Source organism: Fusarium odoratissimum (genome assembly GCF_000260195.1).
Source record: "Fusarium odoratissimum NRRL 54006 unplaced genomic scaffold supercont1.23, whole genome shotgun sequence".
In the NCBI taxonomy this organism is placed as follows: Eukaryota; Fungi; Ascomycota; class Sordariomycetes; order Hypocreales; family Nectriaceae; genus Fusarium; species Fusarium odoratissimum.
Genome location: NW_022158708.1, coordinates 395,422 through 422,012, shown reverse-complemented (window position 1 = coordinate 422,012; position 26,591 = coordinate 395,422). Strand labels below are relative to the sequence as shown.

At 49.3% G+C, this 26,591-nt stretch overlaps 11 protein-coding genes across 16 annotated transcripts; 5 read left to right on the top strand and 6 right to left on the bottom strand.

Annotated features, from left to right (window-relative positions):
• Nucleotides 1–105: 105 nt before the first annotated feature.
• FOIG_11879 (uncharacterized protein) lies at nucleotides 106–1,893 on the bottom strand (the record flags this gene model as incomplete). Its single annotated transcript, XM_031212521.1, has 2 exons — nucleotides 106–308; nucleotides 381–1,893. 2 exons carry the CDS (start codon nucleotides 1,891–1,893, stop codon nucleotides 106–108), a joined length of 1,716 nt encoding a protein of 571 aa, XP_031057915.1.
• Nucleotides 1,894–2,601: 708 nt separating this feature from the next.
• FOIG_11878 (uncharacterized protein) lies at nucleotides 2,602–4,859 on the bottom strand. The gene is made up of 2 exons (XM_031212520.1): nucleotides 4,564–4,859; nucleotides 2,602–4,513 (listed from the first exon to the last, which is right to left on the bottom strand). The coding sequence occupies exons 1-2, from the start codon at nucleotides 4,828–4,830 to the stop codon at nucleotides 2,792–2,794; spliced, it is 1,989 nt and encodes a 662-aa protein (XP_031057914.1). The 5' UTR covers nucleotides 4,831–4,859; the 3' UTR covers nucleotides 2,602–2,791.
• Nucleotides 4,860–4,965: 106 nt separating this feature from the next.
• On the top strand, nucleotides 4,966–6,965 carry FOIG_11877 (uncharacterized protein). Of its 2 annotated transcripts, XM_031212519.1 has the most exons (2): nucleotides 5,008–6,343; nucleotides 6,396–6,906. In XM_031212519.1, exons 1-2 carry the CDS (start codon nucleotides 5,177–5,179, stop codon nucleotides 6,408–6,410), a joined length of 1,182 nt encoding a protein of 393 aa, XP_031057913.1. In that variant the 5' UTR covers nucleotides 5,008–5,176; the 3' UTR covers nucleotides 6,411–6,906. The 2 variants fall into 2 exon arrangements, with proteins under 2 accessions (XP_031057912.1, XP_031057913.1); XM_031212518.1 differs by having other exon boundaries at nucleotides 4,966–6,965.
• Nucleotides 4,986–8,091, bottom strand: FOIG_11876 (uncharacterized protein). Its single transcript, XM_031212517.1, has 2 exons — nucleotides 7,673–8,091; nucleotides 4,986–7,619 (listed from the first exon to the last, which is right to left on the bottom strand). The coding sequence occupies exons 1-2, from the start codon at nucleotides 7,890–7,892 to the stop codon at nucleotides 6,967–6,969; spliced, it is 873 nt and encodes a 290-aa protein (XP_031057911.1). The 5' UTR covers nucleotides 7,893–8,091; the 3' UTR covers nucleotides 4,986–6,966.
• Nucleotides 8,092–8,237: 146 nt separating this feature from the next.
• Nucleotides 8,238–11,418, top strand: FOIG_11875 (uncharacterized protein). The gene is made up of 2 exons (XM_031212516.1): nucleotides 8,238–8,472; nucleotides 8,525–11,418. The coding sequence occupies exons 1-2, from the start codon at nucleotides 8,343–8,345 to the stop codon at nucleotides 11,296–11,298; spliced, it is 2,904 nt and encodes a 967-aa protein (XP_031057910.1). The 5' UTR covers nucleotides 8,238–8,342; the 3' UTR covers nucleotides 11,299–11,418.
• A 108-nt stretch (nucleotides 11,419–11,526) lies between these two features.
• FOIG_11874 (uncharacterized protein) lies at nucleotides 11,527–13,159 on the top strand. 2 transcript variants are annotated; one of them, XM_031212514.1, is made up of 4 exons: nucleotides 11,527–11,664; nucleotides 11,714–11,820; nucleotides 11,870–12,797; nucleotides 12,852–13,159. In XM_031212514.1, exons 1-4 carry the CDS (start codon nucleotides 11,577–11,579, stop codon nucleotides 12,974–12,976), a joined length of 1,248 nt encoding a protein of 415 aa, XP_031057908.1. In that variant the 5' UTR covers nucleotides 11,527–11,576; the 3' UTR covers nucleotides 12,977–13,159. The 2 variants fall into 2 exon arrangements, with proteins under 2 accessions (XP_031057908.1, XP_031057909.1); XM_031212515.1 differs by lacking the exon at nucleotides 11,527–11,664 and having other exon boundaries at nucleotides 11,687–11,820.
• On the bottom strand, nucleotides 12,785–13,666 carry FOIG_11873 (uncharacterized protein). 2 transcript variants are annotated; one of them, XM_031212513.1, is made up of 3 exons: nucleotides 13,409–13,666; nucleotides 13,182–13,358; nucleotides 12,785–13,129 (listed from the first exon to the last, which is right to left on the bottom strand). In XM_031212513.1, the coding sequence occupies exons 1-3, from the start codon at nucleotides 13,449–13,451 to the stop codon at nucleotides 13,122–13,124; spliced, it is 228 nt and encodes a 75-aa protein (XP_031057907.1). In that variant the 5' UTR covers nucleotides 13,452–13,666; the 3' UTR covers nucleotides 12,785–13,121. The 2 variants fall into 2 exon arrangements, with proteins under 2 accessions (XP_031057907.1, XP_031057906.1); XM_031212512.1 differs by having other exon boundaries at nucleotides 12,785–13,358.
• A 130-nt stretch (nucleotides 13,667–13,796) lies between these two features.
• On the top strand, nucleotides 13,797–14,117 carry FOIG_11872 (uncharacterized protein; the record flags this gene model as incomplete). Its single annotated transcript, XM_031212511.1, has 2 exons — nucleotides 13,797–13,834; nucleotides 13,919–14,117. The coding sequence occupies 2 exons, from the start codon at nucleotides 13,797–13,799 to the stop codon at nucleotides 14,115–14,117; spliced, it is 237 nt and encodes a 78-aa protein (XP_031057905.1).
• Nucleotides 14,118–14,663: 546 nt separating this feature from the next.
• Nucleotides 14,664–18,550, top strand: FOIG_11871 (uncharacterized protein). Its single transcript, XM_031212510.1, has 3 exons — nucleotides 14,664–14,811; nucleotides 14,870–14,940; nucleotides 14,999–18,550. The coding sequence occupies exons 1-3, from the start codon at nucleotides 14,742–14,744 to the stop codon at nucleotides 18,290–18,292; spliced, it is 3,435 nt and encodes a 1,144-aa protein (XP_031057904.1). The 5' UTR covers nucleotides 14,664–14,741; the 3' UTR covers nucleotides 18,293–18,550.
• On the bottom strand, nucleotides 18,407–21,247 carry FOIG_11870 (uncharacterized protein). Of its 2 annotated transcripts, XM_031212509.1 has the most exons (6): nucleotides 20,794–21,247; nucleotides 20,277–20,454; nucleotides 20,076–20,108; nucleotides 19,855–20,016; nucleotides 19,495–19,796; nucleotides 18,407–19,445 (listed from the first exon to the last, which is right to left on the bottom strand). In XM_031212509.1, exons 2-6 carry the CDS (start codon nucleotides 20,332–20,334, stop codon nucleotides 18,936–18,938), a joined length of 1,065 nt encoding a protein of 354 aa, XP_031057903.1. In that variant the 5' UTR covers nucleotides 20,335–20,454; nucleotides 20,794–21,247; the 3' UTR covers nucleotides 18,407–18,935. The 2 variants fall into 2 exon arrangements, with proteins under 2 accessions (XP_031057903.1, XP_031057902.1); XM_031212508.1 differs by having other exon boundaries at nucleotides 20,277–21,247.
• An 822-nt stretch (nucleotides 21,248–22,069) lies between these two features.
• On the bottom strand, nucleotides 22,070–26,307 carry FOIG_11869 (uncharacterized protein). 2 transcript variants are annotated; one of them, XM_031212506.1, is made up of 3 exons: nucleotides 25,193–26,307; nucleotides 24,520–25,142; nucleotides 22,070–24,453 (listed from the first exon to the last, which is right to left on the bottom strand). In XM_031212506.1, exons 1-3 carry the CDS (start codon nucleotides 25,718–25,720, stop codon nucleotides 22,470–22,472), a joined length of 3,135 nt encoding a protein of 1,044 aa, XP_031057900.1. In that variant the 5' UTR covers nucleotides 25,721–26,307; the 3' UTR covers nucleotides 22,070–22,469. The 2 variants fall into 2 exon arrangements, with proteins under 2 accessions (XP_031057900.1, XP_031057901.1); XM_031212507.1 differs by lacking the exon at nucleotides 25,193–26,307 and having other exon boundaries at nucleotides 24,520–25,192.
• Between the last annotated feature and the right edge of the window lie 284 nt (nucleotides 26,308–26,591).

The following is a 26,591-nucleotide window of genomic DNA, read 5'->3' as shown; positions in this document are numbered from 1 at the left end:
GTTCTATAATGACATGGCCCTCACTCATCCCTCATCGACGTCTCCTTTCCTTGCCTTCATCTCTCGTAGGTCATCAGCCCCAGTTCTGGTGGTTACATTCCACGCTCATATACCAACCTTCGCAATGGCCTTCTTCACAGCCGTTTCGATCTCCTTGAGATGAACTTCGGGCTTCTTCGTACCAATGGCTTTGTTGTCATGACCACCGTCCATGTCGAAAACATCATCGAAGCTGAATTCCCCAGAAACCACATCTTGCTCGACAAGATCGCGCGGCGCGGCCTTCTCGAATGTGACCCATTCTTGACCTTTATGGTACTTGTAACAGAACTGCTCCTCTACCAGCTTGCCAGGGTCGAAACGGCATTTCCACTAGCCACCGCTCGCCTTCTGGAAAGGTTCGGCCCAGTGAGAGCTGGGTTCGTGCCATTTCTTATCCCACTTGTTGTTTTCCTTGCTGCGCATTTGGTTCTCGAGTCTCCAGATCTGGGTAAGGAACTCTTCGTACTGCTTCCCGATGCCGTTGCGGCGGTTGAGGGGGACAACGCCATAGCTGGTGAAGGTTGGGAACCATTTGGGGACATTAGTCTTGACAGGAGTTTCGTACATATTGTGACGCTTAGAGTCATACTCAGTCTCAGGGAGCAGGTAGGGGAAATAGTCGGTTTCCCATTCAAGTTTGTTGGTGTCGACGGCTTTGGGAAGTTCTTTCATATGGGATGAGTTGAAAGTTGGGAAGCGGTACTTGACCTGCTTGGAAAAGGCTTTGTTGTATGCCTTCTTCTTCGAAAAGGCCGCCTCTTCATCAAGCCACTTAGTCGCCTGACAGATATTGGATGACTGCTCTTTGAGCCACTGATCATACTTTGAAGATTTGCAAGTCGAAGACTTGTTGGAAGACTTGACCTTTGAAGTCTCCTGGAGAATATTATATTCACCTTCATCTTCATTGACCTCTCCCAGCGAGAACAGCCCCTGAAAACTCTCAGCTTCGCGAAGAACCGCCGTCTGGTTCTCGGTAAGTGGTAAGTGAGAGGTATCTGGGTGAAAAGTGAATTCTCCAGCAATCACGCCTTCGACATATCCATCGCGAATGGCAATCTTTCTGGTCAAAGCGGCAACGTCGACTTTGTCGTCGTATATTGCTTGTTGTACCTCGCGGGGCACCACAGGGAATTCGATTGGAGTGTTCAAGTCGAGCATCTTGATAGCCTCCTGTTCCGCAGTGGCCTGTCTCTCATCATTGATCTTTTTGACACTAGCATCGTGATGGTGCTTCTTGTAGGTAGCATGAACAGCATACTCTTGACGAATATCTGCTTCAAGAGCGAGTGGCTCGAGAAAGTTGACTTCGCTATGCCACTTGTGTAGGGATAGAGGTATCTCAGGGTCGATATGCTTAGCGAGGACTCTGGGCTTAAAGGTGAACTCATCATCTTCGGGATATTCTTTGTTGCAAGGATAGGTGCATTCGGAATGCCAGTTCTTTAGCATCTTGAATTCGGGCTTGCGCTCTGGAAAGGTGAACTGAGATCGGTGGCTAGTGTTGGGCTTGTGATACTCCCGAGGTCGATTGACTTGGGCGTCGATGCTCCGTTTGAGCTTGCTTTCGCGTCCATCTCCAACATCGAGCTTATCCTTTTGAGGGTCGGTAGGAGGGGTGTGAAGATCAACTGAAGACACTTCTCCCTGGTTGGGGCTGCAGAGGTAATCTTTAAGAGCTCGCGGAATGTGTGGCGAGAATACTTTGAGATTGTTCCTAGATGAAGAGCTTGGGTAAGTGTCTTGTTTCTCTTCTTGACTTCTATTGAGAGGCACTTCTTTGCCTAGATTCTCTATGAGTAGAAGAGGAGTAGGTTGGGCGCATGGGGCCGACAACTTGTTCGGCTTCATGATGAAGGTTGGTGTTGAGTTCAGGTCATCAAGATGTGTCTCCGATAACAAGTCTTCAACAGATCTATCCAGAAAAAAATAGATTTGTGTTTATTCTAAAATGAGAAAGTATTGTGTGCGCGGGAGGAGGAAGGCGAATATTCACAATGTGTATAGGTGAACAAATAATGACTGAACGGAGCTGCGCAGCCGCCCGCCAGTGCCTGTCACTCCAACTCACCAACTACCTAGACCTGAACAAGTCGAATGTATAGAACCAACAACGCCTGAACAATTGGTAATGCGCTGCTCATCAGGGGTAGCCAGTGTCAACGGCTTTCTGCGAGTGTTGAAGAAAGTTCACTCAGCAGGGAAGCAAATTCCAGTCACTGTCTTATATACAGCCACACGAAAAAAGTGTATGAGTACCTATTTCTCACTGATATAAGTTGTGGCCCAACTTTGTGTTGATAAAAAGTTTTACGAATGAACGTAACAAGACCAAATCCCCTCTCTCAACGTCTTGAATGAGCTAACTACTCCCACATACCTTCACCGTCAGTGAGTCACGAGCCGAGGGACAGATCTCGATGTCAACGATATATGAGGATTTAGCCAGCTTTATAAACTGTTTGCGTTCTTGGTCCCGGGTTCTGAGCATACACGAAATCGTTCTGTGGCGGTTACATCTTCGGCAGAGCCGGTGTATACGATGGGAGACTCGTGGATCGGGTTGTTTGTAACGTTGCATAGTCATACATTGATCCGTGTCAACTTCTAGAAACATTCCGTAAGTGATTATAATACAGTTATATACAAAAGTCCATAAACGACCCCCCCCCCCCCCCCGCCATCTATATCCCGTGTTATACATACAATCACAAGCACAGACACTGCTGCATATGGCTCATTTCCTGCATTATGATGCTACAGGTCCTACTTTGACCTGCTCTCGAAGTCTCTTAGCCTCGGCCAAGCGGTCTTGTTTATCTTGTCTTCTCTGTCCTGCCTCAATTCTCGCAAACTGACCACGCGCCCCATGCTTGAGCTTTGTGATCATGTCCGCCGCCTTACCCTTGTCTAAGTTTTCGAGCTTCAAAGGTTCCGCCTTTCCCCGCATCTTATTGATAAAATCAACTTGTCCCTGTGTAGGTGGAAGTGTCCGCCATCTTTGATAGCGGTGAATAAATGTGTGGGGGAACATCTTGGCCGCGAAACTGTCCGCTCCATGCACTGCATCAGTGAATGTGGCTGCCGTGAGGATCTCCCGTGGCATTGCGTATGGTGCTTTGGCTACGCCAGGCGGTAGAGCTCGTACCTCTATAGCTCGGTAAAGCGGCCCCTTTGTGTTAAGCTGTTCATTAACCCGCTCGATTCGAACATATGAACCGCTCGGTGACGATAACACAAACTTTTCTTTTCCGACCTGAACCCATGCATACTTACTTATGGCCCGGATGTGTTTCTCGCCAGACGTATCAGCGATAAGATCTAAAACCGAGTCATAGTCTGTGAATGTGACACTATCGGCTCCAGGCCCGGGAGTTGTCTGGTATGACAAAGGTTGTTGAGACGTGACATGCTCTGTGTCCTTGATTTTGCGTAGGTCATTCACTGTTGCCCTCTCAACCAGGATATCAGGGTCAAGACCAAATAGCGTTGGTGTGGTCACGATTCCAGTGTCCAAACTCGAGACCAGATCAATGATATGACAGTTCTTCTTTCCCGGGTGCAACCGCATTCCTCTACCGATCATTTGAACAAGCAAGTTGCGAGACCTCGTCGGCCTCGCGAGGATAATGCAATCGATATTTGGGATATCAGTTCCTTCGGTGAAAACACCGCAGTTGACCAGCACAGGAAACTCTCCTTTTCGAAACGAGTTCAACGTCTCGCCTCTTTCAATCTTGGGGGTCTCTCCAGTAACATATCTCGCGTCAAAGCCATGCTGTCGGAACCGATCTGTCAGCTCCACCACATGGGCGACGTCAACACAAAACACAAGTGTTGACTTTCTTCCTGGAGCTTTCGCCATCCAGCTGCGGACTGTTATGTCGTTGATCTCACTGGTATTGACAGCCTTGGATAAATCCGAAGGAAGATAATCGCCGAAAGCCCCCTTCTTGACTTCGGATAAGTTTGCCTTGGATTCAACAGTTGTAAAAATGACGTCCGACAGCCACTTCTTAGAGATCATATCCACATAATCTTTGTGATAAACGATTTCGTCAATGGCTGCGCCCAGTTTCACTCCATCAAACCGTGAAAACGTGGCAGAGACACCAACTAGATTTGGGGAGTCAGGTCGCTTCTGATCCAATCCAAAGTGACGAAGGGTCTTGAGGTACCCTGGAGCGACGATGTGATGAGCCTCGTCGACCAGCAAAAGTTTGAAGCGAGACGGGTCAAATTTCTTAAGACGGCCTTGTGACGTTATGCTTCGTACGCTGGCGACTGTGATGTCTGCCGTTCCCGTTGCATGGACATTACCCATCTCGATCTCGATCCTCTTGTCAGGATACGCGCGTTGACAGTGGTTGGCTGCTTGTTCCACCAGTTCACGACGATGCGCCAATATTAGTGTCTGTTGCGCGTCCTTATTTGCTGTTGGGATTCTATCAATGAGTTGTGTAAAGATGACCTTCTTTATGTCAATCGACTGAACTTTCATTGTAAGAGAAACGCACTTACTGTTTTACCGCTACCAGTAGCTAGAGATATTCCGACTCTTTTGTGACCGTTCTTTAGGGAGGAAAGAACTGAGTCGATGCATTCTTCTTGATAATCTCGAAGCTGTAACTTGGGGGTTTCATGAGCAACAGCTGAGGCAAAGGCTCTGAATGGCTGTGGGCTTATTGTGAATGGCAACCTTGCGGCTTTGGGCCGCAAAACACATCGCGGTATAGCCCGTAACATGGCACATGATGAGAGGTGCAATAAAAATGCGTTTCGTCTCATCGATATGTGATAATAAAAAAATACTTCATGGTTAAGATGTCATGAGCCTTCGAATGCTAACCTAGACCAAGGTGTGAATGCATTATGTAAGCAACATTCTTCCACTCATATTTCATTTCAACGTCAACTGAAGGAGTGGACAACCGTTTATAAAATCTCGGTGCAATATGAGCGATGCGTTAACGTCAATATCAACTTTGTGATCGTCTTTTTTATTTAGTATTACAAAGGTTCTTTTATTTTACTCTTTGATACCCGCTCCTAGCCAGGAGTAACTCAGGTTTATTCTGCTTGCTACCATGTTTTCGCCCTCTCATATCTTTACAGCTATCATACACAAACCAGTATGGAGTCGGAAACCAATTATGAACCCCTCGATGAGGATTTAAGCGACACAGAGCAAGTCGGAAACTTGGAATTGGGAGACGATGTTCTGTTACCGCCACTTGACGAGCAATACGTTGCTGATCAAACCGACGCATCTGGCAGCGTGTATAGTGAGAAGGAGGATGAAACAGACCAAGACAACGAGGATTCTTCCCTGAAAAGACGCGGTGAGGAAGACTTAGCCCCGAGACTCTTCAAAAGACAGAAAGGAGTTCTCAACACCGAATACTTGGATCTTCTCAATAGAGATATTGAAGATGCAGCCCAGCGTGTCTGCTTTACCGACGATAGCGAAGAAACCGTTCTGTATCCAAGCCAAATGGGTCTCACTTACTGGTCGATACCGGAGAAGAAAATCTTCTTCGAAGCGATCGCTCGTCTTGGTCAGAGTGATCTTCCAGGTATTGCATCCCGGATAGGCACCAAGAGCGAGATCGAGGTGAATCATTACCTCGACGTGCTCCGAAGAGCACGGCTTCTTAGACAACGACAAGTCAGACGCCCCGCTATTGAATTCCCGGAGATCCCAGCCGCCGTAGAACTAAGTCAGCAATGTTGCCACGCCTTGGACGAGGCTGCAGATGCTATTTCTGTGCGCCAGGAACGAAAGGAGGAACAGCGAGAGGAGAGCAAATGGGGAGACTGCTGGGATATCAGCCCAAGGATTGCTCGCCGAATAGACAAGGGCGAAACCGTCGTCGAAGGCCAGGATCTTCCTTTCTCCAAGCTATTCAACCTGCATACGTGGCTAAGACTCTCTGAGCGTATCTTTATGAATTCCTCCATTCCTAGTGAGAACTGGGATTCTATCGACAACAGGCCTCCCTCGATATGGGCCACTACGTTCGAAGACTTTCACTCTTTGGCAGTCTCAATTACGAAACGATTGGTTCAAACAACGATATTTCTCAGCGAGTCAAGAATCAGGGCCAAAAAGGAACTCGTAACAACTACTCGCGAAATCATCAGAGCACAAGATGTGGAAGCAGCCGTATCGTCCCTGGGATTGAATCATAATTCCCATCAGTTTTGGAACCAATGCGCACGAAGACTACGACTTGAGGTCCATGAGGAGCCGCCCCAGCGTGAGGAGGAAGGAGAACGTGAACCTCTTAGCTATGAAGAAGTGGAAACCCTTCTTTCTAACGGCGGCGATGAGGCTGACCAAGCATTTGAAGCGCCATCTGACGTAGATGAAGTCGCCAACTCTTCTGGAAACGAGGCCCTGAGCTCTGATTTCGAGGAGCCCGTCTCACATTCGAACGAAGAGGATGCTGCTATCGCACGGGAGGCCAACGAGGTTTTGCTCTTCTCGGCCGCCGACTTCCCAGAAACGTATCGGAAGAAAGAGACTCTCAAGAACCGCATCGCAAGTGAGCGGCGACAGGAGCAATATGCCGAAGAACGCGACCAGTACGTCAGCTGGCAGGCTGAGACTGAGATGTGGGATCTACTACAGAAGAAACCTCTGACTGAACTACCTAGGATACCAGAACCGGGTCCGTTGCAACGGTCAACTATGGATGTGGAGAGTATCTTTCCCATAGGAAGGGATTGGAGAACCACGATAAAGTACCGCAGCGAGTGGGAAAGAGAATAGGAGACAATACCTGATGCTAGCCAGTGAAAGGGCATTAGAGCTCGGAAGCTCGCTTTTTAATGTGAATAAAATACTTATTATGACTCCCATGTCTAAGGGTATCTGAACCGCCCCATCTATCGTTTGCATCATACCAGTTAATTCTCAAGTTAACGTCTCCTTTTTGGTCTTGCCTTTGCTTTAGTAGTCTTAGCCTTTTGGCCCTTCTTGGCACCTCGTGTGGACTTTGATACTTGTGTTTCGCTCTCTTCAGCACTCTCTTCTTCCTCACTAGAAGAGCTCTCGCTTTCTTCTTCTTCGCTCTCCCCTTCCTCCTCCTCTTCTTCTTCCTCTTCTGTGGTCTCGGCCTTTTCTTGCTTCTCAGCCTTGGCCGGGGTCGCTTTCTTCTTTTGTCGCGAAGCGCCTCGTTTGGACTTGGGCGCTGGCGATGGGGCATCTGTACCCTCCTCCGTATCTTCTACCGATGTGCCTCTTGTTTTCGTATCACCTCGCTTGCGCTTCTTGGCGGGTGAAGGTGCCGGAGAAAGTTCGAGCTGGGGTGGTGATGTTGGAGCTTCGCTGGGGTCGGCCGCGGCTCGGGCCATCATGGCATCAAAGAATTGCGATCTTGGCAGAGAGAACTCGTTGTATTCGCTCTCGTCATCGTCGAAGTTCTCTCTTTCATCGATGACCTCAAGATTGTAGTATGTTCGGAGCTTTTGCCAAATATACGGAATGCGTGTGTGTTGGTAAAAATCAGGGTCGAAACCATGGTTCCGCAAGTGCTCCGAAATTGCTATCATCCGGAAGTGCTTGTGCATGCCTACACAGTCTTGGTTAGTAACAGCTCGACATGAAGGAAGAGACCCAACTGACCAGCTGGTTTCCAGCGAATGACACCCTTGAATAATGAAGCCACTTGATCATCCGTCCAAAGATCATTGTAGTTATTGCCTGGCTGTTGCTCTTTTGTCTCGCTAGAACCTTCATTATCACCAGTCTGGGGAGTGTCGACGTCCATTGCATCGTCATCTCGCGCAGGAGTTGGTGTCGCAACAGTTTGGGTGCTAGCCCGAGCGCGCTTCCTCGGCGCCATTGTAATTGTGATGAGGAGACCAAGATCGATCGATTTATGGTGATGTTCGTGAGATATGCTGTGTAAGTGACAACTGTGTATCGGGGTTGTTGCTTGGTGGTATGGATAATCTGGACGCCTCGAACAAAATTGAAGGTTTCAAAAACCGAACCCGTCGTCTAATGCAATGGGCTGCCTGAGAAGGAGGTTCTGATGAAATCATAAGCTAACCTGGCTTGCGGAAAGCGCGCCCCAAGCTTGAGGTGCTCCATTTTTTAGTGCACAGGGCCCTGAAACGCGCCTAACATCCGCTGAAGCGCGTCTACGGAAGGGTAGTGATACTGACCTCGCGTTAATTGCCCTTCAGACGTACCTTGGATAACAAGCTCAAGTTCAGGCTCGGCATTGCAACCCACAACGCGCCGCTGAGCACTATGTTATTGAATCGCAAGAATTTTATGAGAAAGGATCATGGCTGAATCCAAGGAAGACCTGGGGGCTGTATTCACTATACCTGACTTTTGGGAACCGTCGAAATTCCTGCATCAATTAGATGGTGACCCACAAGCTCAGAATCCCTTCTTTTCTCCTGGGCTCAGAGGTAACTTTGGACCTTGAAATTGAACCGTACCTCTACTAACTTGTATTCTTAGAAGATATGAAATCGGAGCTTGTCCAGCTTGGCCAAGTGTCAGTAGAGCAAAGTGGCTTCTTCAAGTTACCGTCCCAGCTTGAGCTTCAAGGCAAGCCAGAGCCAGAGCCAGAGCCAGGAGTAACTGCGTCTACCAACAACATCCAAGCCTCCACGGAAAGTCTAGCTGATCCGGAAATTGGTGATGACATCTGGACACACACCGATGAGCCAGAAGAGAAGACACCAGAACACAGGACTTGGGACAGCTTCATCTCGGGTACGCCGGCTGGCCGACAACAGCCTTTGGTGACAGAAGCTGGAGCCACCGTCTACGATGCCTTACTAGGTTGGTCCGTCGACCCTCTTGAACTGAAAAGTTCCGAGGTCCCTGTTGTCAATATCAAAGCCTACTTTTCTTCATTGCTTGCTCTGGCTCTTGGTCAAGAATCGATCTTCTACTCCAAACAGGAGAAAGGTCGCACTTTTGCACCAGCGATTCCCAGCATGCGGGTCACAGGGTATTCCAAAGATGTACTCCAGGGTCTAGAAAAACAATGTCACCGCTGCGGATCGATGTTGTTCGAATTGCGGTCCTTTGTCAATTCTACTTATGCAAAGCGCACGTCCAAATGCGGTGTTGCTTTGGCTGGTGTGCTTGATCAAATCCTTAAGGACGTTCAGCGACATGTCGCGCTCCATAGGCAGACGCCACGATCGCTTTTGGAGCTCCAATCAACAGTCAAAGGAATGCTTGCGATTCTGATACCATTTCAAAGACTTGCTTCCAAATTCCGCAAAGGTTACGAAGACCAACATGTTCTCTCCCAGGTATTCCATGAAGCATACTCAGTCGACTACGGCGAAGAACAGCTTCGAGGTATCATGCGTGAAGTTTTACAGAGAGTCTCTTCGCCTTGGATCGAGTTCTTGGAAGAATGGATCGGTACCAGGCAAGAGAAAGGGATTCCCTTGACCAAAGCCAATGTTGGAGCGAGCAAAGGCTTCGTCAAAGTCGACACAGAGAAATATACGGATGATTTCGGGCAGGAAGTTGAGGACATTGACTTTCTCTTGGACGAGACCAAAATGCCCCATTTCATGCCCTACGATATTGCCAAGTCTATTTTTGAGACAGGCAAGAATCTGCGGTTCATTAGGGAATGCCATCCCGAGCACCCCTTGGCCTCGTCAGGTATCGTCAGTGCGACTGATCCCCCAAAGGTTAGCTGGCTTTACGACTGGAACGCCATCGAGAACCTTGAGAAACGTGTAGCCAAGTATCACGAAGATCTCTTAGGGGCAATCCGCGACTGTTCATTCCAAGACAGAGTCACCTCGGAAAGCAATGAACTCGCGATTGGTTCTGAGATCGCAAACCCGTTCTTTCGTGAAGACCCCACGTCAGAAACAGGGCTCTTGAATACTCTTACGGCGCGTATGGATGAGCCCTTGCCTGATGATGTGAGCAAAGAGGATAAATTGAGCCAAATCTTGCGTGAACGTCTTACACAGTCTGCTACCCGCAAGTCTCAATCTCCTACCAATGGCTTCGACTTCACGCCTCATCCATCACTTCTTCCCGTGCTTTCGTTTGGGAGTATTGCTTCCGCGCAATCTGAGGTTGTCAATCAGGAAAGTCTGAGGCTGCTGTTTAATAACCATGATTTACGTGGTCACCTGAAGATGCACCGTGATTTCCACCTCTTTGGTAGCGGCATGTTCGTAAGCCGCTTGTCCCATGCCCTATTCGACCCAGATCTGGAAACAGCCGAAAGACAGGCTGGAGTTGCACGACAAGGAGGTGTCATGGGTCTTCGCCTGGGAGGTCGAGATACTTGGCCACCAGCGAGCTCGGAATTACGTCTAGCTCTTATGGGCGTTCTGGCCGAGAGCTTCGATTCAGACAACGAGTTCGCTAAGGAAAAGCTGGCCAGTATATCGAGGGATGCATCTGAGCTCCCAGGAGACATGAGTTTTGCTGTTCGAGATTTGTCGCAGGAAGAGATCGACAAGTGCATGAACCCAGACTCCTTGGAAGCTCTTGACTTTTTACGATTGTCCTACAAGCCCCCTGCGGCATTATCCAGCATCATCACCCCTGTGATTTTGACGCAGTACGATCGAGTCTTCAAGCTGTTGCTAAGAATCATGAGGATGGTTTATGTCGTCAACCAATTGTTCCTAGATGTTAATGCTAGAACCAGTCGCTGGAACGACCCCGAGGACATTTCCTACCGATTCACTCGAGAGGCCCACCATTTCGTCTCCGGTATCACCTCGTTCTTCATGGATGCTGGGGTCGCCATTCCTTGGGAAGCATTTGAGGCTAAACTAGACAAAATCGAAGCCGACTTGAAGAACCCCTCGACAGCCAAGAGTACAGCAGATAAGGTTGAGAGTCCTGATAGACTACGAGAGTTTCACTCCCGAGTGCTTGATCGAGTCATGCTTTCTCTTTTTCTCCGGAAACGACAGCAGCCAGTGCTGAATTTGCTCGAAGAAATCTTTGGTGCAGTTCTGGAATATGCCAAGTTTTCACGAATCAAGGCTCTTGGAAAGAACCAGACTACCGACCCAAGAGAATTGGAAGAATTACAGCGTTTGTATAGCAACTTCAAGAAGAAAGTGCAAATCTTCATGACCGTCTGTCGAGCCTTGACCGAAAAGAGCCGATCAACAAGTAATAAGGTCTCTGACGATTTGGGTTTGAAACAGGAGGGTATTGGTGAGGACCATATGGTCGCTCAACTACTGTTAAAGCTCGATATGGGACACTACTACACGAAACACTAGGACACCATATATAATATTAAGTATTAACCATGAAGGATATGAAGGCATAAATGAAATTCTGTCAAGCCTGGAAGTAATATCTGTGTCTGCCTATTCATTCTATTGATAATCCGATACCCCGCCATCGACGTCGGTTGCACCCTTGCTGCGGCGGGCCATCTTTAGTGGTAGATGCCCCTCCAAATGACCCCACGCGTTAGTTCCTAACATTAATTACTGGGCTGTTTGTTTATATTGAACCTTCAACACTGGACCATAGCAACCTACCCATTACGAAAATGTCGCGACAAAGCGTAGCAGCGCGCAACCTGTCTCTAACTGAAGAGCTTGAAAGACTAGAGCAATCGATCACTCTGACTCTTCAAGGTATACATGAATCTTGAATTCTCGCGACGCAGAGCTGACCGGTGGCTAGAAATCGATCACAACTTTAGCAAGTCGCATCGCATAGTAACAACAAGCATTCTACCACTAGTAGAACAGTATGGAGAACACTCTCGCGCTGTTTGGGAAGCTTCAAAGGTACATGAAGTCACTGGGATTGGAAGGAGGTGATGCTCACGACATGTAGTTCTGGAAGCAATTTTTCGAGGCATCGGCCAACGTATCTCTCTCCGGTTATGAAGAGCTCGCCAACGACGACGAAAGCGAAAACGTGGAAGAAAGCACCGCTATGAGGGAAGATATAACAGAAGAATACACATCTCAGCATCACGAAGATGTCACCGCCACAACTGGCATCGAGCAATCTACCTTCCAAGCCGATGACTCCCTCCTTGATGATGCTGAGCTCACAGGAAGCACGCCCCGGCCTGGAAAGACGAAGACACGATTTTCTGACATGGAATCTCCCTACGAAGCCATGAAACGCGAGATGGAAGGAGAAGAAAACAACACCACAGTCCTAGACGATAACGAGGACTCGACTGTCTTGTTCGCCCAACACACCGCTAGACTCCCCGATATGTCAATGACTCCGCAGGCCCAGCGCGACCACACAATGACCGGCGAGCAGTCTGTTCAGCCTCATAAGGATCCTTTGCTTCACCGTGTACTCGACAAGAACTATCGCATTCAGGCAACTCCACACAAGCCTGCCCTTCGCATCTCTCCACTCAAGAGCGCCCAACCTAAGAGCGCACAACGCAAGATGGATGCCCCCGCATGGAACGACTCACCAGGCTCCTCGCCCGAGATGGCAGTGCCGACTCTGCGCAGCGAAGTTTTTATGTCGCCCTACAAAAGTAACGCTCGACAACGTCTTGCGGCGGCAACGCAGGGTCCTCGAACACCTGGTGTTAGTGTTCAGACGCCAGCGACAGCACGAAAGACGCGAGACGTTTTCGCTGATGACACTGTCACAGCCACTGGAAAGGAGAAGTATGAGATCGACTGGGATAGTGATGAAGGAGATGAGGATATCGATTTATATGCAGGCATGAGCCCGCCCAAGACGATACAGTTCGCGCTGCCTCCTTCGAAGCTCTTGCAAACACCTGGTAAGTTCTATACCGCTCTCATATGTACTTCTATATACTAACGCTGTCTGACAGCACGTGAAGCCAGCCAAAGAATTGTTGGTGACATTCTACTGGATGCTGGGGCCGATCCGAATTCGTCCGAATACAGCCCCTCTATGGTGAAGATGAACGAAGATATTTTGAACGATAGTTTCTAAATCCACAACTCTCAAATCAAAAGAATAAACAGTCGTTTATTACTCGATTCTAAAGACTCATCGAGTATAAAAACTAGTCCTGCATTTAAACAAAAGATACCCTTCGCCCCTTTACATTTATGTGCCCGTGCCCTTCACCATATTTTCAGTCCGCTTTCTAAATCAGCACCATGTCCCAGACCTCGAGAATCCGTCGACTACATACTGAATCGAATCTGTGACCTGAGGGCCTGTTCCTGGAGCTTCTTGGCATCGATTTCCGTTCCATTCTTTTCCTTCTGGTCCTTTTTGAAAAGGGGCGCTGACGAGGAAAAGGTAGCAATAGAGGCAGTTTCGGGATCGGCGACCTTGGAACTGTTATACTTGGTAGAATCTACCTGGGCTACATTTACTTGTTAGTTAAGGTCAGCTTGCTGCAAACATGATGCTCACAGTCTGAGGTTGTGGGAACATTGTTGCCTGAGTTGTTGGACATATTGAAGGATGTGAAGGAGGTTTGAAGCGATTGGGTGAGTGGATATAGACAAGGTTTGGATTAAAGTATTAAGCTTAATAGTTTGTATTCTTGTTCTTAGTATGGAACTGTCGATTGCTTCTGCCTGAGAATGAAGTCCATAAGGCGTCGCATCTTGATTCTTATATACTCAATCCTGCCAATGTAACTTGCAAGGCACTCTTGTTACGATGACTACGAACGAAGGAAAACCACTAGGATTCTTGCGTAGTCTACGACGCGCGTGAGTCATGACGGAAGCCATCGACCAGGCGTTAGGGCTGACGAAGGACTGCATGCACGCCAGTAGAAAAGTCTACGTATACCATGGGTGCGTACAAGGCTGACGAAGAATCCGGGAATACGTACGTACTGTGTAAGCGCATACGCAGAACACCATCTTATTCCCTGATATGTGTGAGATATGTGAGTGATGGATGCTGCTTTAGGAATAAAGAGGAGCAACATGCAGCTGGTATTGGTCACTTTGGACTGATGGTCATACAGAGGACCAGCTTCCATTACGCCAGTGCTGGGGATTACTCACTCGGCGACTTGGCGTTTCCACTGGCCATTCAGCCAAATTCGAAGATGAGTAGAGACCTCGAATTGGCTAATACGGAATCCCGCGAGGATCTATCTACCTAAAAACATGGTGTCTTGGATCAGACAAAACGGTGAGAATGACACTCTCCATGCCTCAAGTGGGTTACATCTCAAGACGATTTCTTTCAATAACACTGTTGAATTCCATGGTATTTATTTGTTACCCACCATCTGACGACTGTTTAGTACAACATGAATGTCACCTGCATAGGTTGGTCCCTTTTCGATAGAAATTACACTTGATGGGTCGTAATTCAGCCGCGTCTTACTCTGTTCACCTATCAGCTTAGGGACTCACCACTTAGAAATCGTAGAATTTGTTCGAAATGAGTCCCACGACAGCGGTCAAGTATCAAAGCATGCGTCACCGGACAATAGACACGCGTTGGTTCTGCACGTTGACAAGGCCAGTGACTCTATGCTTAAACGGGCAGCTCACAAAATAACGTTAAATTTTAGAGTGGATAGGGTCCAAAAAGTACAAGCCACATGTGGCTATGCTGAGAGCAGTGGCAGTGCCCGGTCTCCGCAACGTTCTTGGCGAAACGCGATTCTTATCGATAACAATTCTATTAGCGTCTAAAAAAATTTGGAAGCAAAGTGAAAGGTGGAAGACCGTGCCAGTTAGTCGATGGTCTTTGGAAGGTGAAGACGTCGCACGCAAAAATGGAAGATCAAGTGCACAAGCCGCATCGCAAGTCCAAGGACAAGAAGGACAAGAAGCAGCATACAGGCGGTAAGTTATTCTCATACACACTTCCAATTAGCGATTGGCGCATACTAACGAATGTCAGAGCGCAACCCAAAGGCGTTTTCCTTCGCCAACCCTGGCAAGCTCCAGAGACAGGCAGCGAGATCGCAAGATGTAGGACTCTTCTCTATTCCCTTGAATAAGAAGCCCCAATGCTAAAAGTCATCAACAGATCAAGGAAAAGCGTCTCCATGTCCCGCTCGTGGATCGATTGCCCGATGAGGCCCCTCCTCGACTCGTTACAATTGTTGGCCCTCCCGGTGTAGGAAAGACGACGTTGATGAAATCGCTCATTCGACGATATGCCAAAGAAACGATATCGGACCCTCAGGGCCCTGTGACGGTCGTCACATCGAAGAAGCAACGCCTGACCTTTGTCGAGTGCCCAAACGAACTGGAGGCCATGGTCGACATCGCAAAGGTTGCCGATATTGTCCTCTTGATGATTGATGGAAATTACGGCTTTGAGATGGAAACTATGGAGTTTCTCAACATTCTTGCCGCTACAGGTATGCCAGGAAACGTCTTTGGTATCTTGACACATCTCGATCTTTTCCGGAAGCCACAGGCGCTGAAGGATGCCAAGAAGCGTCTCAAGAGGAGACTTTGGACAGAGCTGTACCAGGGCGCCCACCTTTTTTACCTCTCCGGTGTTATGAACGGCCGATATCCCGACCGCGAAATCCATAACTTGTCACGCTTCCTCTCTGTCATGAAGAACCCACGTCCTCTCGTCTGGCGCAATTCTCACCCTTACTCTATCATCGACAGCTTCCGAGATATTACACACCCTACCAAGATCGAGGAAGACCCCAACTGCGACCGGTCGATTGTTCTATCCGGTTACCTGCGAGGTACAAATTTTGCATCGCACAACCAACGAGTCCACGTCCCTGGTTTGGGTGATTTTACAGTATCTAATATGGAGGTTATGCCAGACCCTTGTCCAACGCCATCGATGGAACTGGCAATGGCGAAGATCACAGGCAAGACTGGACGAAGGCGACTTGACGAAAAGGAAAAGAAGCTTCATGCTCCCATGTCGGATCGTAGTGGCTTGAAGATCGACGGTGATGCCATCTGGATCACCAGCGACAAGGGCTTCAGCTTCGACCGGGAGGAGGATGATGATGCCGAGCGAGGAGAAGGAGAAGAGATGATTGTTGGTCTTCAAGCTGAGCGAAGGCTTCTTGGCCAAATGGAGGGTGGCGTCCAGCTTTTCAAGGGCGGCAACAAGGTCGAGGCAGTGCCAGAAGAGGAAGACACTGGCAGAAAAACACATCGCAAACCTAGATTTGCCCAAAGAGAAGATGGCGATGATGACCAAAACGAGGACGACGAGGGCTCTGTCAGTGGTGACGAAAGCTTGGACTCGGATGCCGAGGTTGAATTTAATGAAGGCAAGTTAGGCAACATGTTCCGCAAGGATGCCGATAAGGAACTCGGTGAAGATGATCTTGCATTTGCCGACAGTGACTCAGACCTTGGAGCATTGTCTGATGAGGAAGAGGTGGAAGACGACGAAGAATACGATTCAGATGAGGAAGCAGCAGCATTAAGGTGGAAGGACAACTTGAATGGCACTGCGATGAAGCTTCATGGCAAGAGACGCTCATATCACACAAGTGATCTGGCTAGGTTTATGTACGACGACTCACTAAGCCCTGAAGATGCTCTCAAGCGATGGAAGGGCGAGGATGACGAATCGGAAGAGGAGAATATCGAGGACGACGATGATGAAGATGACTTCTTTAAGAAGTCGAAACAAGAGCAGGAAGACGCTATAGAGGATAGGTCAATACCCGCATATGACTACGAGGATCTAGCGGCCAAATGGGCATCAGAGAAGAACGTCGAAGCTTTACGGAGGAAGTTCACTTCGACAGCCCTCGCTGCCGGCGATGATGATGACGGTGATGGGGATGGGAATGGCAGCGACTTCGAGGGCTTGGGCGACTCAAATGATGAGGGCGATGGTGTCTTCGAGGATCTCGAAGCTGAAGGCCAACAAGAGCCAGCACAGCCCACTGTCGAGGATATTGAGGCCGAGCGAGAGAAGAACGCAAAGCGAAAGGAGGAACTCAAGATGCGATTCGAAGAGGAAGATCGTGAGGGTTTCCTCAATGATAAGGCAAATGCTCGACGAGAAGGTGGAGATGTGCAAGAGTTTGGTGAGGATCAGTGGTACGAGGCGCAAAAGGCTATGATCCAAAAGCAGCTCGATATCAACAAGGAGGAATTTGAGAACCTCGATGAACGTCAACGCTCTGCTGTGGAAGGCTACCGAGCCGGCAAATATGCCAAGGTTGTCCTCGAGGGTGTTCCGGCCGAATTTGTCAAGCTCTTTGATGCTCGTCGACCTATCGTCGTTGGTGGTCTCTCCACTACTGAAGACCGATTCGGCTATCTTCAAGTCCGCATTAAGCGTCACCGCTGGCACAAGCGCATTCTCAAGACAAATGACCCCCTTATCTTCTCTTTGGGATGGCGTCGCTTCCAAACCATGCCCATCTACAGCACCACCGACTCGCGCACACGTAACCGTATGCTCAAGTATACACCTGAGCATATGCATTGCTTCGGTACTATCTATGGTCCCTTAATTGCACCCAACACAGGCTTCGTTTGCTTCAACTCAATGTCAGCGTCGACACCCGGTTTCCGCATCGCTGCTACTGGTACAATCCTCAGCGTCGATGAGTCCACAGAGATCGTCAAGAAGCTCAAGCTTACTGGTACACCTGCAAAGATCTACAAGAACACAGCTTTCATCAAGGACATGTTCAACTCATCTCTTGAAATCGCGAAGTTCGAGGGAGCTTCTATCAAGACGGTTTCTGGCATTCGTGGTCAGATCAAGCGTGCTTTGTCCAAGCCCGAGGGCCAATTCCGCGCAACTTTCGAGGACAAGATTCTTCTTAGTGACATTGTCTTCTTGCGTGCTTGGTACCCAATTAAGCCTCACCGGTTCTACAATCCAGTCACCAACCTCATCGGCTGGCAGCCCATGCGACTCACAGGCGAGGTCCGCCGTGATCAGAACGTGCCCACTCCCCAGCCCAAGAACAGCCAGTACCGCACTATTGAACGAGAGACCCGCCACTTCAACCCTCTCCGTGTTCCCCGCGCCCTTGCTGCCGACCTTCCCTTCAAGTCGCAGATTGTTGAAACCAAGAAGCAAAAGAAAGAGACATACATGCAGAAGCGTGCTGTCGTCATGGCTCCTGGTTCCGAGGAGAAGAAAGCCCGCGCTCTCATGCAGCAGTTACTCACAATCCGCAACGACGCTGCTGCCAAGCGTCGTGCTGCAAAGGAGAAGAACCGCGCTGCTTTCCAGAAGAAGTTGGCAGACAGCGAGGAGAAGAAGGAAGCTCGCGAGAAACGGGAATCCAAGGACTTCTGGAGGAAGAATGGTCGCAAGCGCGCAGCCGCCGAAGACGGAGGTGGCGGTAAGCGCAGGAAGTAAAGGAGAGAGTAAATATTTCCGTTACAGTTGCTTGAACTATACGGAAGTGGTTAGAAAGGTGCCAGTTGTATACCTTGTTGGGTTGGCGTTCCGAGAATCAAAAGATCAATCATATTGCATTTCACATAGTATAAAAACCTCCTTCAAGACAGCACAATAGCATTACTTGGACATTCAACTCCCGGGTCTGATGACGAACCTAATGTAGGTAACGTGCACATGGCAGAATTCTTCAGTATGTTTAAAAGTTGAGTGAATAGCATTTGCTTCAGCAAGCTACACAGTAACAATCCTAAACACCTATCCTCGAGACACAAACGTACAAAAACAAGCAACAGGCCAGATGCGATGTCCTCCCATACGTATTAATCAAGAGTTTCCATAGGAATACTCTCCCTGACATCAGCATCTGCCCGCTCAATCCGTATTTTAACCACCCTTCATCAACGTCAACAATCGTCGTCGCATTGCGTGTTAAAGAATGCTCCCAAGAAACCATTTCACGCCCGAGTCCAATCTGAACAACCCTTGCTCCTAATTCAAGGATCGACATACGCCCCAAAATGCCGTAAAACATATTCATTGCTCAGGGCAGCTTAGCCTTCTGAGCTCGTGTACACATGGCGCGTCTCCTATTAGTCACTTAAGAAGCAAGCATGGGCTCCTTGCTAGGGACAACGTCCTCGTGAGGGAGCTCAGGGGTTGCGGTATCGATAGCGGTGGGCGCATTCAGCTCCTCCTTGAGAGCGGCAGGGGTAGGGATCTGAGGAGCCTCTGTGGACTTGATGGGGTCCTCAGTGGGAGGAGAGGGAAACTCCGGCTGCTTGGCAGAAATGGGCTGCTCAGGCTTGTCAATCTTCTGGCGAGAAGGAGTCTTGCCACGAAGAAGGTCCTGAACCTTGCCGCTGTAGTCACCAGCATATTGCTTGCTGATGTTAGAGACCTGTTCCATCTGCTTCGAAGCGACGCTCTGGATCTGAGCAGTCTGGGAGTTGATGAGCTCGGAAGCGTGGTGGAGTTGCTCATCAATTAGCTCCTGGTTGGATGTATAGATAAGGGGAACGACGAAGGCGACGGTGGTACCGATGAGAGCAAGTCCCCAGTAAGGAACAAGCTTGACGAGGTAGTATGAAATGAAAGCGGCGACGAAAGCCTGTTCAATGTTAGTTCTAGCTGTTAAACCTGTCGAATATCAAACTTACGGCGGCGGAAGCAAAAACGTTCTCGGCAAAGATGATTCGCTGGGCCTCGATGACAAAGAAGTTAATGAGCTCGTGAACGTCCCCAATAAGGGCATCCAGAGTCTCGCGAGGTACTGTGTAGTATCGACGAGGGCGAACCTGAGTAGCAAGGCCGTTGTTGAGAATGGCCTTGCCAAGAACCTCGGCAAGAATGGTTACACCAAGAATCATCCACGAAACCTTAAGTCCCCATCGGAGAAGATCCAGGTATCGCGCAGTGAAGATAGCACCGATGATAGTCACATAAGCAATGGCAGATGCGCCTATTGTGTCACTAACGTTAGCTCTCGCAGATCAGATAGGACACAATAGTCAACTTACGAGGGTTGTTCCATGAAAGAAGCTCAGAAAAGAATGAGTGGTAGTGAGTTAGCGGCTGGCCGGTAGCAGCGGGATTCGCGGGAGTGCGTCGAGCAGCAGCAAGGTTAGAGAGCTCGTTGGAGGCCTTCTGAGTGTGATCGTAGACGTTCTGAGCCACAGGGCCTGGAAAGATTCAGCATTAGCAACATGTCAAAATCACAGTTCTTAGCGAAGCGTCATACCGTTGGCGACGGATTGATACGCAGCAGCGGCGTCTGGAAGTCGAGTCAGTTATGTTGGTCTGCGGGAAGGCCTTGTATCATGGCGGGCAGTGCCATTGACGCGCAAAGATCGCGGGGAAACACTGTAAAGTGAAGTTAGCAAGTCTGTTCGAGGCGCCCCGTACGATATCAGCGCATTTCAGCGCAAGAAACATACCTCACTGGTCTTGGTGGTCTCAAGAAGAGAGTTGCCGTTGGCGGCCAAGGTGGAATCAGCCATTTCGACGGTTTAGTGTGAAGAATGTGTAGAGAAGTGGTGCGCTCGCTGAAAGTACCGTCGTGGAGTTGTAGGTGAAAGTATGGGAACGAGAATAGGAGGTGAATCGGAAGAAGATGTTCTCTAGAAAGCGAAAAGCGGCGTGAGCGAAAGTGGCCAGAGAAATTTTGGACAGCTTGGTTTGTTTGTTTAATGCAGGGTAAAAAAGGACAAGGGGACGACGCTGACAAGCTACTGCTACGTAGCGACTTCTAGCTCGCTCCGCTCCCCGTCTCTGGACCTACAACAGAGCTGCAACGTTTTTTTCGTCTGAGCCGATAGGTGACTAAAAACAGACTTAAGGGGCGTCCGGTCGGGGGAGCGAGGTGAGTGGTCGTGTGAGAGGAACAGGCAAGTCAAGCGAAACGAGCGACCCCGTCAGAGGCAGCAGACTAGGTCCAGGATAAGGCATGTGAAACGTACCTTGAGAGTGCTAAAAGTTCAGTACGAGTGAAGTGATGTGAGGTGAGGTGAGGTGATGATGGTTGAAAGAGTCTCGTCGAGAGCGAGGAAGTCAGGTTTGTATGATGGAGGAGAAGGAATCAGGAATGACGTTTGTGTTCGTAGAGGGACGGGACACTTCTCTTTTAGGTGCTGGAGGGGACCAAGTTTCGTCCTTGCTTCAGGTGGGAAAGAAGGCACGGGGGAACGAACGAGTGACGACAGTGTCGCCAACCAGCCCACCAAAAGAAAAACTGGACTGGCTACACAACTCCAGCTGCTCGTAGTGGTACCCACGCATTATTATCCGTCCATTACAGCAAGATTTGAATTGCTACTGTGAATCACTGCAAATCTCCTTTTAGTGGACCGACCCTCAACAACGCCGGTGTCAACGAGAGAGCTCCTGTTGCGTAGCATTGGATCTCTCTCTTTGTCCAAAAGCTGGACGATGGAGCTTGGATACTTTACCAAACCATGATGCCAGTGGAGCTCTGTTACCCATGACGCAGTGCTAGACCTATGGAGTACATCCAATATGCGCTCCACCAGTCAGCAGCTGCAGGTACCGCCAATGTCACCACTTCTCCAAATGTCCAAGCTGATCCGTCAACAAGGGTTGATCCCGTCATCAGGGAGCTTGAACGACGACATTCCAAGCATGCAGCTCTAAAAAATTGACAAAAGTCAATTCTCTTCGTGACATATGGAGCTAGAAGTAAACAGACGACAGTTTACCATTTCAAGCCAAAGTACGGGATACCTCAGAATTCACCCGCAATGCTGCATAAACCTGTATGATGCTTTGACGTGATGATCTGGTCATTTCTAACGCATGTGAAAGTCGCACTAAAAAGGGGGGTTCTTTATCTCAAAATGACAGGGCCTTGCCTTTATAGCTCTAACTTAAAGGGCACAAGCCTGCATCTTCTTATCACCACCACACTAAATATTGAATAGCTGAGTTATCCGACCGTGAATGTTGATGCCACAAACTTCCTGAACCAGGGGAGATTAATGGTTTCATGAAATCGTATTGAATATTCCAATGGAGACCTTATAAAGAGCGCCAATATTCAGTCCTGAACGAAAAGATACTAATCATGACATGTTCAAGTGCCAAGTTCAGAGGCTGAATGATCCCCATCGATCGATGGCTTGCATCATAATTACTAGTACGTACCCAGCTCTAATTCCGATTTCTCCATTACCTTCCAGTAGATATCGTAGGCATCATTGAGCAATTTTGCAACAAGAATATCATGAATAAAAATGTCTTTTCAATTACATAGACTTATATAGTATCTATCAATCCGCGATCGTGCGGCATTCTGAGAAACCCCGACAGAAGTCATCTTTAGACTCCAACTCCCGTGCTAAGTAGACAAACGCCCTGATATGACGACAATGATGGTGCCTTCGTGGCACATGTGAAAACAAGGAAAACAACCGTTAAAAGGGCACATGTGGCCCATGCCCAACACTCAGAGTTCCCAGCTTCTCGCCTTGACATCCCAACATATGCGCTCGACGGCACGAATCTCATGCTTCCCAAAATATGTACAAAGAATCGACAATTTTCACTTCAAACATGTCGCGTGACTGACTCGTGAACACGGTTCAACGTTCGTTGAGACCGAAGCCACAATCCTAACTCTCTACCTTCGCCAACCCCAGAAACTTCCTCCAGATCCTGGAGATCCAGCATTTGTCGATGCCGGTTTCATCGCGACTTCGTTTGTGGCAGCTGCCCCGTGGCCGGTAAGAAGGCTGAACACTCCACCAGGTCCAGACTGCGATGCCGAAGGAGCGTGCGCTGATACGGAGCGGCTCAATCCGTGAGATTTGCGTATAGACTCCAGCTTTTGCCGAGCCTCTTCAGCCTCTTGCTTCGCCACTGCTTCGGCGGTTTTGGCTTGGACAAGCTCAGCTAGCAAAGCCTCGTGCTCACTCTGAGATGGCGCAGGACCGGTCGTGGTCACCATTGGTACGCTGGCTTCGTGGTTCTGAGGCAGGGATGATATCCGCTTGTTGAACTTGCTCGTCGTGGCCGCCATAGGCTCGTGATCCTGAGGCTGCTGTTGCGGTGGGTGCGGTGTAGTCTTACTGCGGTTGAGCTTAAACTCTCGAAGGCCACCTCCAGTCTTGCTACCTCGATCCACATCGTGTTCTTTGGTTACCTCATGGGCTGAGCTGGCTGATGAGACCCGGGATTTTAACCCATGCATTTGCTTCTCGAGTCTTTGCTTATCCTGATGTAGCGTCCTGACATGTGCATGACTTTCCCTTAGTTGCTCTTTCACACTGGCCATCTCCTGGTTAAGATCCAAGATCTGGCGACTGTACTCTTGTGATTGCGACAGTGCAGCAGCAAGCTGATCCTTCGCGTGGTTCAGCTCATCCCGCAGCTGCGCCTTCGATATCAGCATAGACGAACGTCGTTTGTCATCCTCCACTTGGAACCGCTGTTCGACAACATTGAGCAAATTTTCCAGGTCCTCAGTGGTGGATGGCACTCCTTTCTGAGCCTCGTCGTCGCTCGCTGGGACCTTTTCCTCAGGACTCGGTGTCTTAGACTCATCACCTTCTGTCTCTGACTTGTCCTCTTTGTCCGCCTCTGAGCTGTCCTCTTTATCGGATAAGACCGATGGCTGTGGACTGCTGGGTCTTGACGTAGCAGAGTCTGCCTTCTGTCTCAATCCATTCAAAAGTGACTGGACGGCCTTACGGTCTTCTTGTCGCTCTTCGCGTTCCCGTTGTAGCTGGTTCGATAATAAAGCATGGTTGCGCTGCAGCTCACTGAGAGCGGTCAGGAGGTCTTCGATCTGACTATGCAAGTTTCGTTCGTCTGTGTTTTTATGGGCTGTTATTGTCTTATTGCCGACTGGTGTAGATTCCCGGCCATCCTCAGTATTGGAAGAATCTCTCGACATTGAGGTTACGTCGGTTGATGATGAACTTGTGACGCTGGCTGAGCTGGCCTCCATTGAGTTCAATGTTGATGCAAGACTTTGCTTGGACGCGCTTCGCCGCAGCATACTCGTCGGTCTTGCAGGTGCAGTGTTTCCTGGGCTAAGGTTGGAAGATTTGTTGTTGGTAGAGGTAGCCCATATGCGACCTAGGAAGCGGCTAGCTGCAGTAGTAATCTCAGAACCTCTGACAGGGTTGGTGATGGCCGTCTTGGACTCGCGGTAACTTTGCTCGAGCTGCTGCATGTTTTCGGCGGTAACGGCACCTGTCAAACCGACAAAGTCCTGAACAAATTCATCGGCGTTGTAATGGTAGCAATCCCAGAGGCCTCGAGATAAAAGAAGCTGCATCACATCCTCCATTTCTGTGCAAGCCAATAGTCGCGCCTCGTTCTTCCGCATTAAGGATAGCGCGACTCTCATCAATGTCTCTGAAGCGCCCTCTGCAAAGATCACATCGTAAGTGCGAAACAGCATCGGCAAGGGACAAGTCACGGCGAAAAAGCTGAGAAACCATTGCGAAACATAAGCAGGGTCAACCTGTAGCTCGTCAAGGTGATTCGACAAAACTGGGAGGCTTTGGCGTAGTAGCTCCTTGAATTGGTAGATGCGTACGTGGAGACCCGACAGATCAGGGAGGAAACACGCCCTTAAGTCGTATTGCTCCATGAGGCTGAGATTGTTTGTTAGTCAATGTCACTGTGGCCAAGGTGAGGGAGGAAAATTGGCTGCGGCTTACCGAACCAAAACACAGAATGCCTGTTTGTCGGGCATGTGCATCAGCAATGGGCCGACCAGAAAGGCCAGCCCCTGACAATAGCCAATCTTGGTGTCGTAGAGACTGAAGCACTTGAGGACGCGGCCAAGCATACGTTGTCCATCACCCTCTGGATCGCGGAACATGTCTACTCCTGGGAAGCTTCGGCCCAGGTCTTTGCCAATTATGACTTCGTATGGGCTAGACTCACCGCAGAAGCGGTCAAACTGTTCTTCCAATATAGCATCCCGAGCTCCAGACATGCTCTGCCAAACCACCCCACGCAACGGTGGCGGGATACCTTTACGAATCTTATTTGAAAGAAGAGTCGGAAGTCGGGCAGCTGTTTGTTTGTAATCCTTAACGAGAGCGGCGTAAAATTCGAGATCTGTCATGGGAGGTGGCGGTAGCATCGAATATCGTAGAGCAGCGGGCGTTGGTCCCTGGACCATCTGGCGAAGCTGTGCCATTGAAGGCGGTCGAGGCCTGCTAACTGCACTACGTTCAGCAGTAGCACGGTCGACGCCTTGGACTTTGACGCTTTTTGGGTTCGTAGCCAGCTTTGCATTTTCCTGTTCAAGTCGGGCCAACAGCAATGCAGTTGACTACACGAATTAGCTTCAAGGTCCCGACAGTTGAGAGTGCCTGAACCCACGTTGTCTGTTTCTTCATCCTTGGTCTGTTCATCTTCCTTTTGCTCAAGTTGTGCCCAGTTCACTTCGTCTTGGTCGTCTGATAGATTGCCATCATCAGCCAATTCGTCTTGTAGTGACCGCGTTGTTAAAATCGGTGGTGGCATTGTCGCTGAAGAAGAACGCAGAGCTTCTGTATCGACCACGTCTTCCTTAATCAGAGTTTTCGATTCGTCGTCCAGGCTATCGTCCTTTTCGTCCTTATCGTCCTTGTCATCTACCAACAGGCTAGACTTGCGAGATATGGGAGTATCAGGACGGTTATCGACTGGATCCTTGGTAGGAGTTGTTTGGTTTGTATCAATTGTCGAGGTGGCAATGGGAGAATCAAGGACTATAGGATCCGGTTCGGAGAGGCGAACCGTTACCAAAGAATCGTGAGCCATCTTGGGGGTCTCGGGAGCTGGGTCTCGTGCCATCATGGATGCTCGTTCGGTAGGCGCGGCCAAAGGGAGAGGCTCATGTAGGCTCTCTCTAACTTGGGCGTCCATACCGGCCCGTCAGTTTGGTGGAGAACTGTGCAAGAGTCTCTGAGACTGGAACGAAAGACACAATCTAGCACCAGCGGGCAGGCAGGAATCCCCTGTGACAACAGGTAGGATAAGGCGTTTTGTCGCGTGTTGGTTATGGTTTGTGTATATCGAGAGAAAAATGGATGATGACAACAGGTTGAAAATCAGGTTTAGAGGTCGAAGAAAGGACCAGCCTGTCGAAGAAGACGCCTCAAGTACGGAAGTTGGCTCATCGAGGGGTGGTCCCAGAGGCTGAAACGGAGCTCCTGGGGCGATGTCGATTTCTGAGTTGGAATCCAACCCAAACTCTAAGGATAAGCTAATTATTTAGAGGGCCAAAGGACGGAGGAGTAACGATGGAGTAGCGGGAAAAGCAGTTACGGTAAACACAAAAAAGAGCGTCTCAACAATCGTGCGAGGCTGGCGGTGGAGTTTCAACAAGGTTGGATTTGGTTTGGGTCAGGTCGTCTGATTTGGATATTCACCTTCTCCTGGTAAGAAGTTGAAGCCGGCCAGGGGTAGCCCGCCCATAATCTGGACCCTGGCAGCTACAGCATGCAGTAGCGCAGTAGCGCAGTAGCGTAGGCTGCCCTGAGAGTTGAGAGGTGCCCTGAACTGAAGGCGGGTGCATTGACAAGGAATCGCCAACCAGTGACGGTTCTTGTTTTAGACCCGCTCATTTTATCCATTCGCCAATGCCATGGACCGTTCCAGCGTCCAAGAGCCCTTGACCTTTGTTGACGATCCGCTCCAAGGCCGGCATTGAAGCGTCTCTCATGGTCTCTCCTCACTGGGCGGCGGAGGTGATGGCGGTCCGGGGGAAGCCAAGTGGAGGACCAAAGACCGGGGC

Coding starts and splice junctions, on each gene's coding strand:
- FOIG_11869 (XM_031212506.1), bottom strand. CDS start 25,720: ATGGACGCCCAAGTTAGAGAGAGCCTACATGAGCCTCTCCCTTTGGCC. Junction 25,143..25,192: donor AGGATGAAGAAACAGACAAC/GTGGGTTCAGGC, acceptor TAATTCGTGTAG/TCAACTGCATTGCTGTTGGC. Junction 24,454..24,519: donor GCATTCTGTGTTTTGGTTCG/GTAAGCCGCAGC, acceptor AAACAATCTCAG/CCTCATGGAGCAATACGACT.
- FOIG_11878 (XM_031212520.1), bottom strand. CDS start 4,830: ATGAGACGAAACGCATTTTTATTGCACCTCTCATCATGTGCCATGTTA. Junction 4,514..4,563: donor CTACTGGTAGCGGTAAAACA/GTAAGTGCGTTT, acceptor GACATAAAGAAG/GTCATCTTTACACAACTCAT.
- FOIG_11876 (XM_031212517.1), bottom strand. CDS start 7,892: ATGGCGCCGAGGAAGCGCGCTCGGGCTAGCACCCAAACTGTTGCGACA. Junction 7,620..7,672: donor CATTCGCTGGAAACCAGCTG/GTCAGTTGGGTC, acceptor AAGACTGTGTAG/GCATGCACAAGCACTTCCGG.
- FOIG_11871 (XM_031212510.1), top strand. CDS start 14,742: ATGGAAGATCAAGTGCACAAGCCGCATCGCAAGTCCAAGGACAAGAAG. Junction 14,812..14,869: donor CAAGAAGCAGCATACAGGCG/GTAAGTTATTCT, acceptor AACGAATGTCAG/AGCGCAACCCAAAGGCGTTT. Junction 14,941..14,998: donor AGGCAGCGAGATCGCAAGAT/GTAGGACTCTTC, acceptor AGTCATCAACAG/ATCAAGGAAAAGCGTCTCCA.
- FOIG_11873 (XM_031212512.1), bottom strand. CDS start 13,451: ATGTCCAACAACTCAGGCAACAATGTTCCCACAACCTCAGACT. Junction 13,359..13,408: donor TGTTCCCACAACCTCAGACT/GTGAGCATCATG, acceptor AAGTAAATGTAG/CCCAGGTAGATTCTACCAAG.
- FOIG_11877 (XM_031212518.1), top strand. CDS start 5,177: ATGGAGTCGGAAACCAATTATGAACCCCTCGATGAGGATTTAAGCGAC.
- FOIG_11874 (XM_031212514.1), top strand. CDS start 11,577: ATGTCGCGACAAAGCGTAGCAGCGCGCAACCTGTCTCTAACTGAAGAG. Junction 11,665..11,713: donor GATCACTCTGACTCTTCAAG/GTATACATGAAT, acceptor ACCGGTGGCTAG/AAATCGATCACAACTTTAGC. Junction 11,821..11,869: donor CTGTTTGGGAAGCTTCAAAG/GTACATGAAGTC, acceptor CACGACATGTAG/TTCTGGAAGCAATTTTTCGA.
- FOIG_11875 (XM_031212516.1), top strand. CDS start 8,343: ATGGCTGAATCCAAGGAAGACCTGGGGGCTGTATTCACTATACCTGAC. Junction 8,473..8,524: donor CTTTTCTCCTGGGCTCAGAG/GTAACTTTGGAC, acceptor TTGTATTCTTAG/AAGATATGAAATCGGAGCTT.
- FOIG_11870 (XM_031212508.1), bottom strand. CDS start 20,334: ATGGCTGATTCCACCTTGGCCGCCAACGGCAACTCTCTTCTTGAGACC. Junction 19,797..19,854: donor TCTTTCATGGAACAACCCTC/GTAAGTTGACTA, acceptor GTGACACAATAG/GCGCATCTGCCATTGCTTAT. Junction 19,446..19,494: donor ACGTTTTTGCTTCCGCCGCC/GTAAGTTTGATA, acceptor AACATTGAACAG/GCTTTCGTCGCCGCTTTCAT.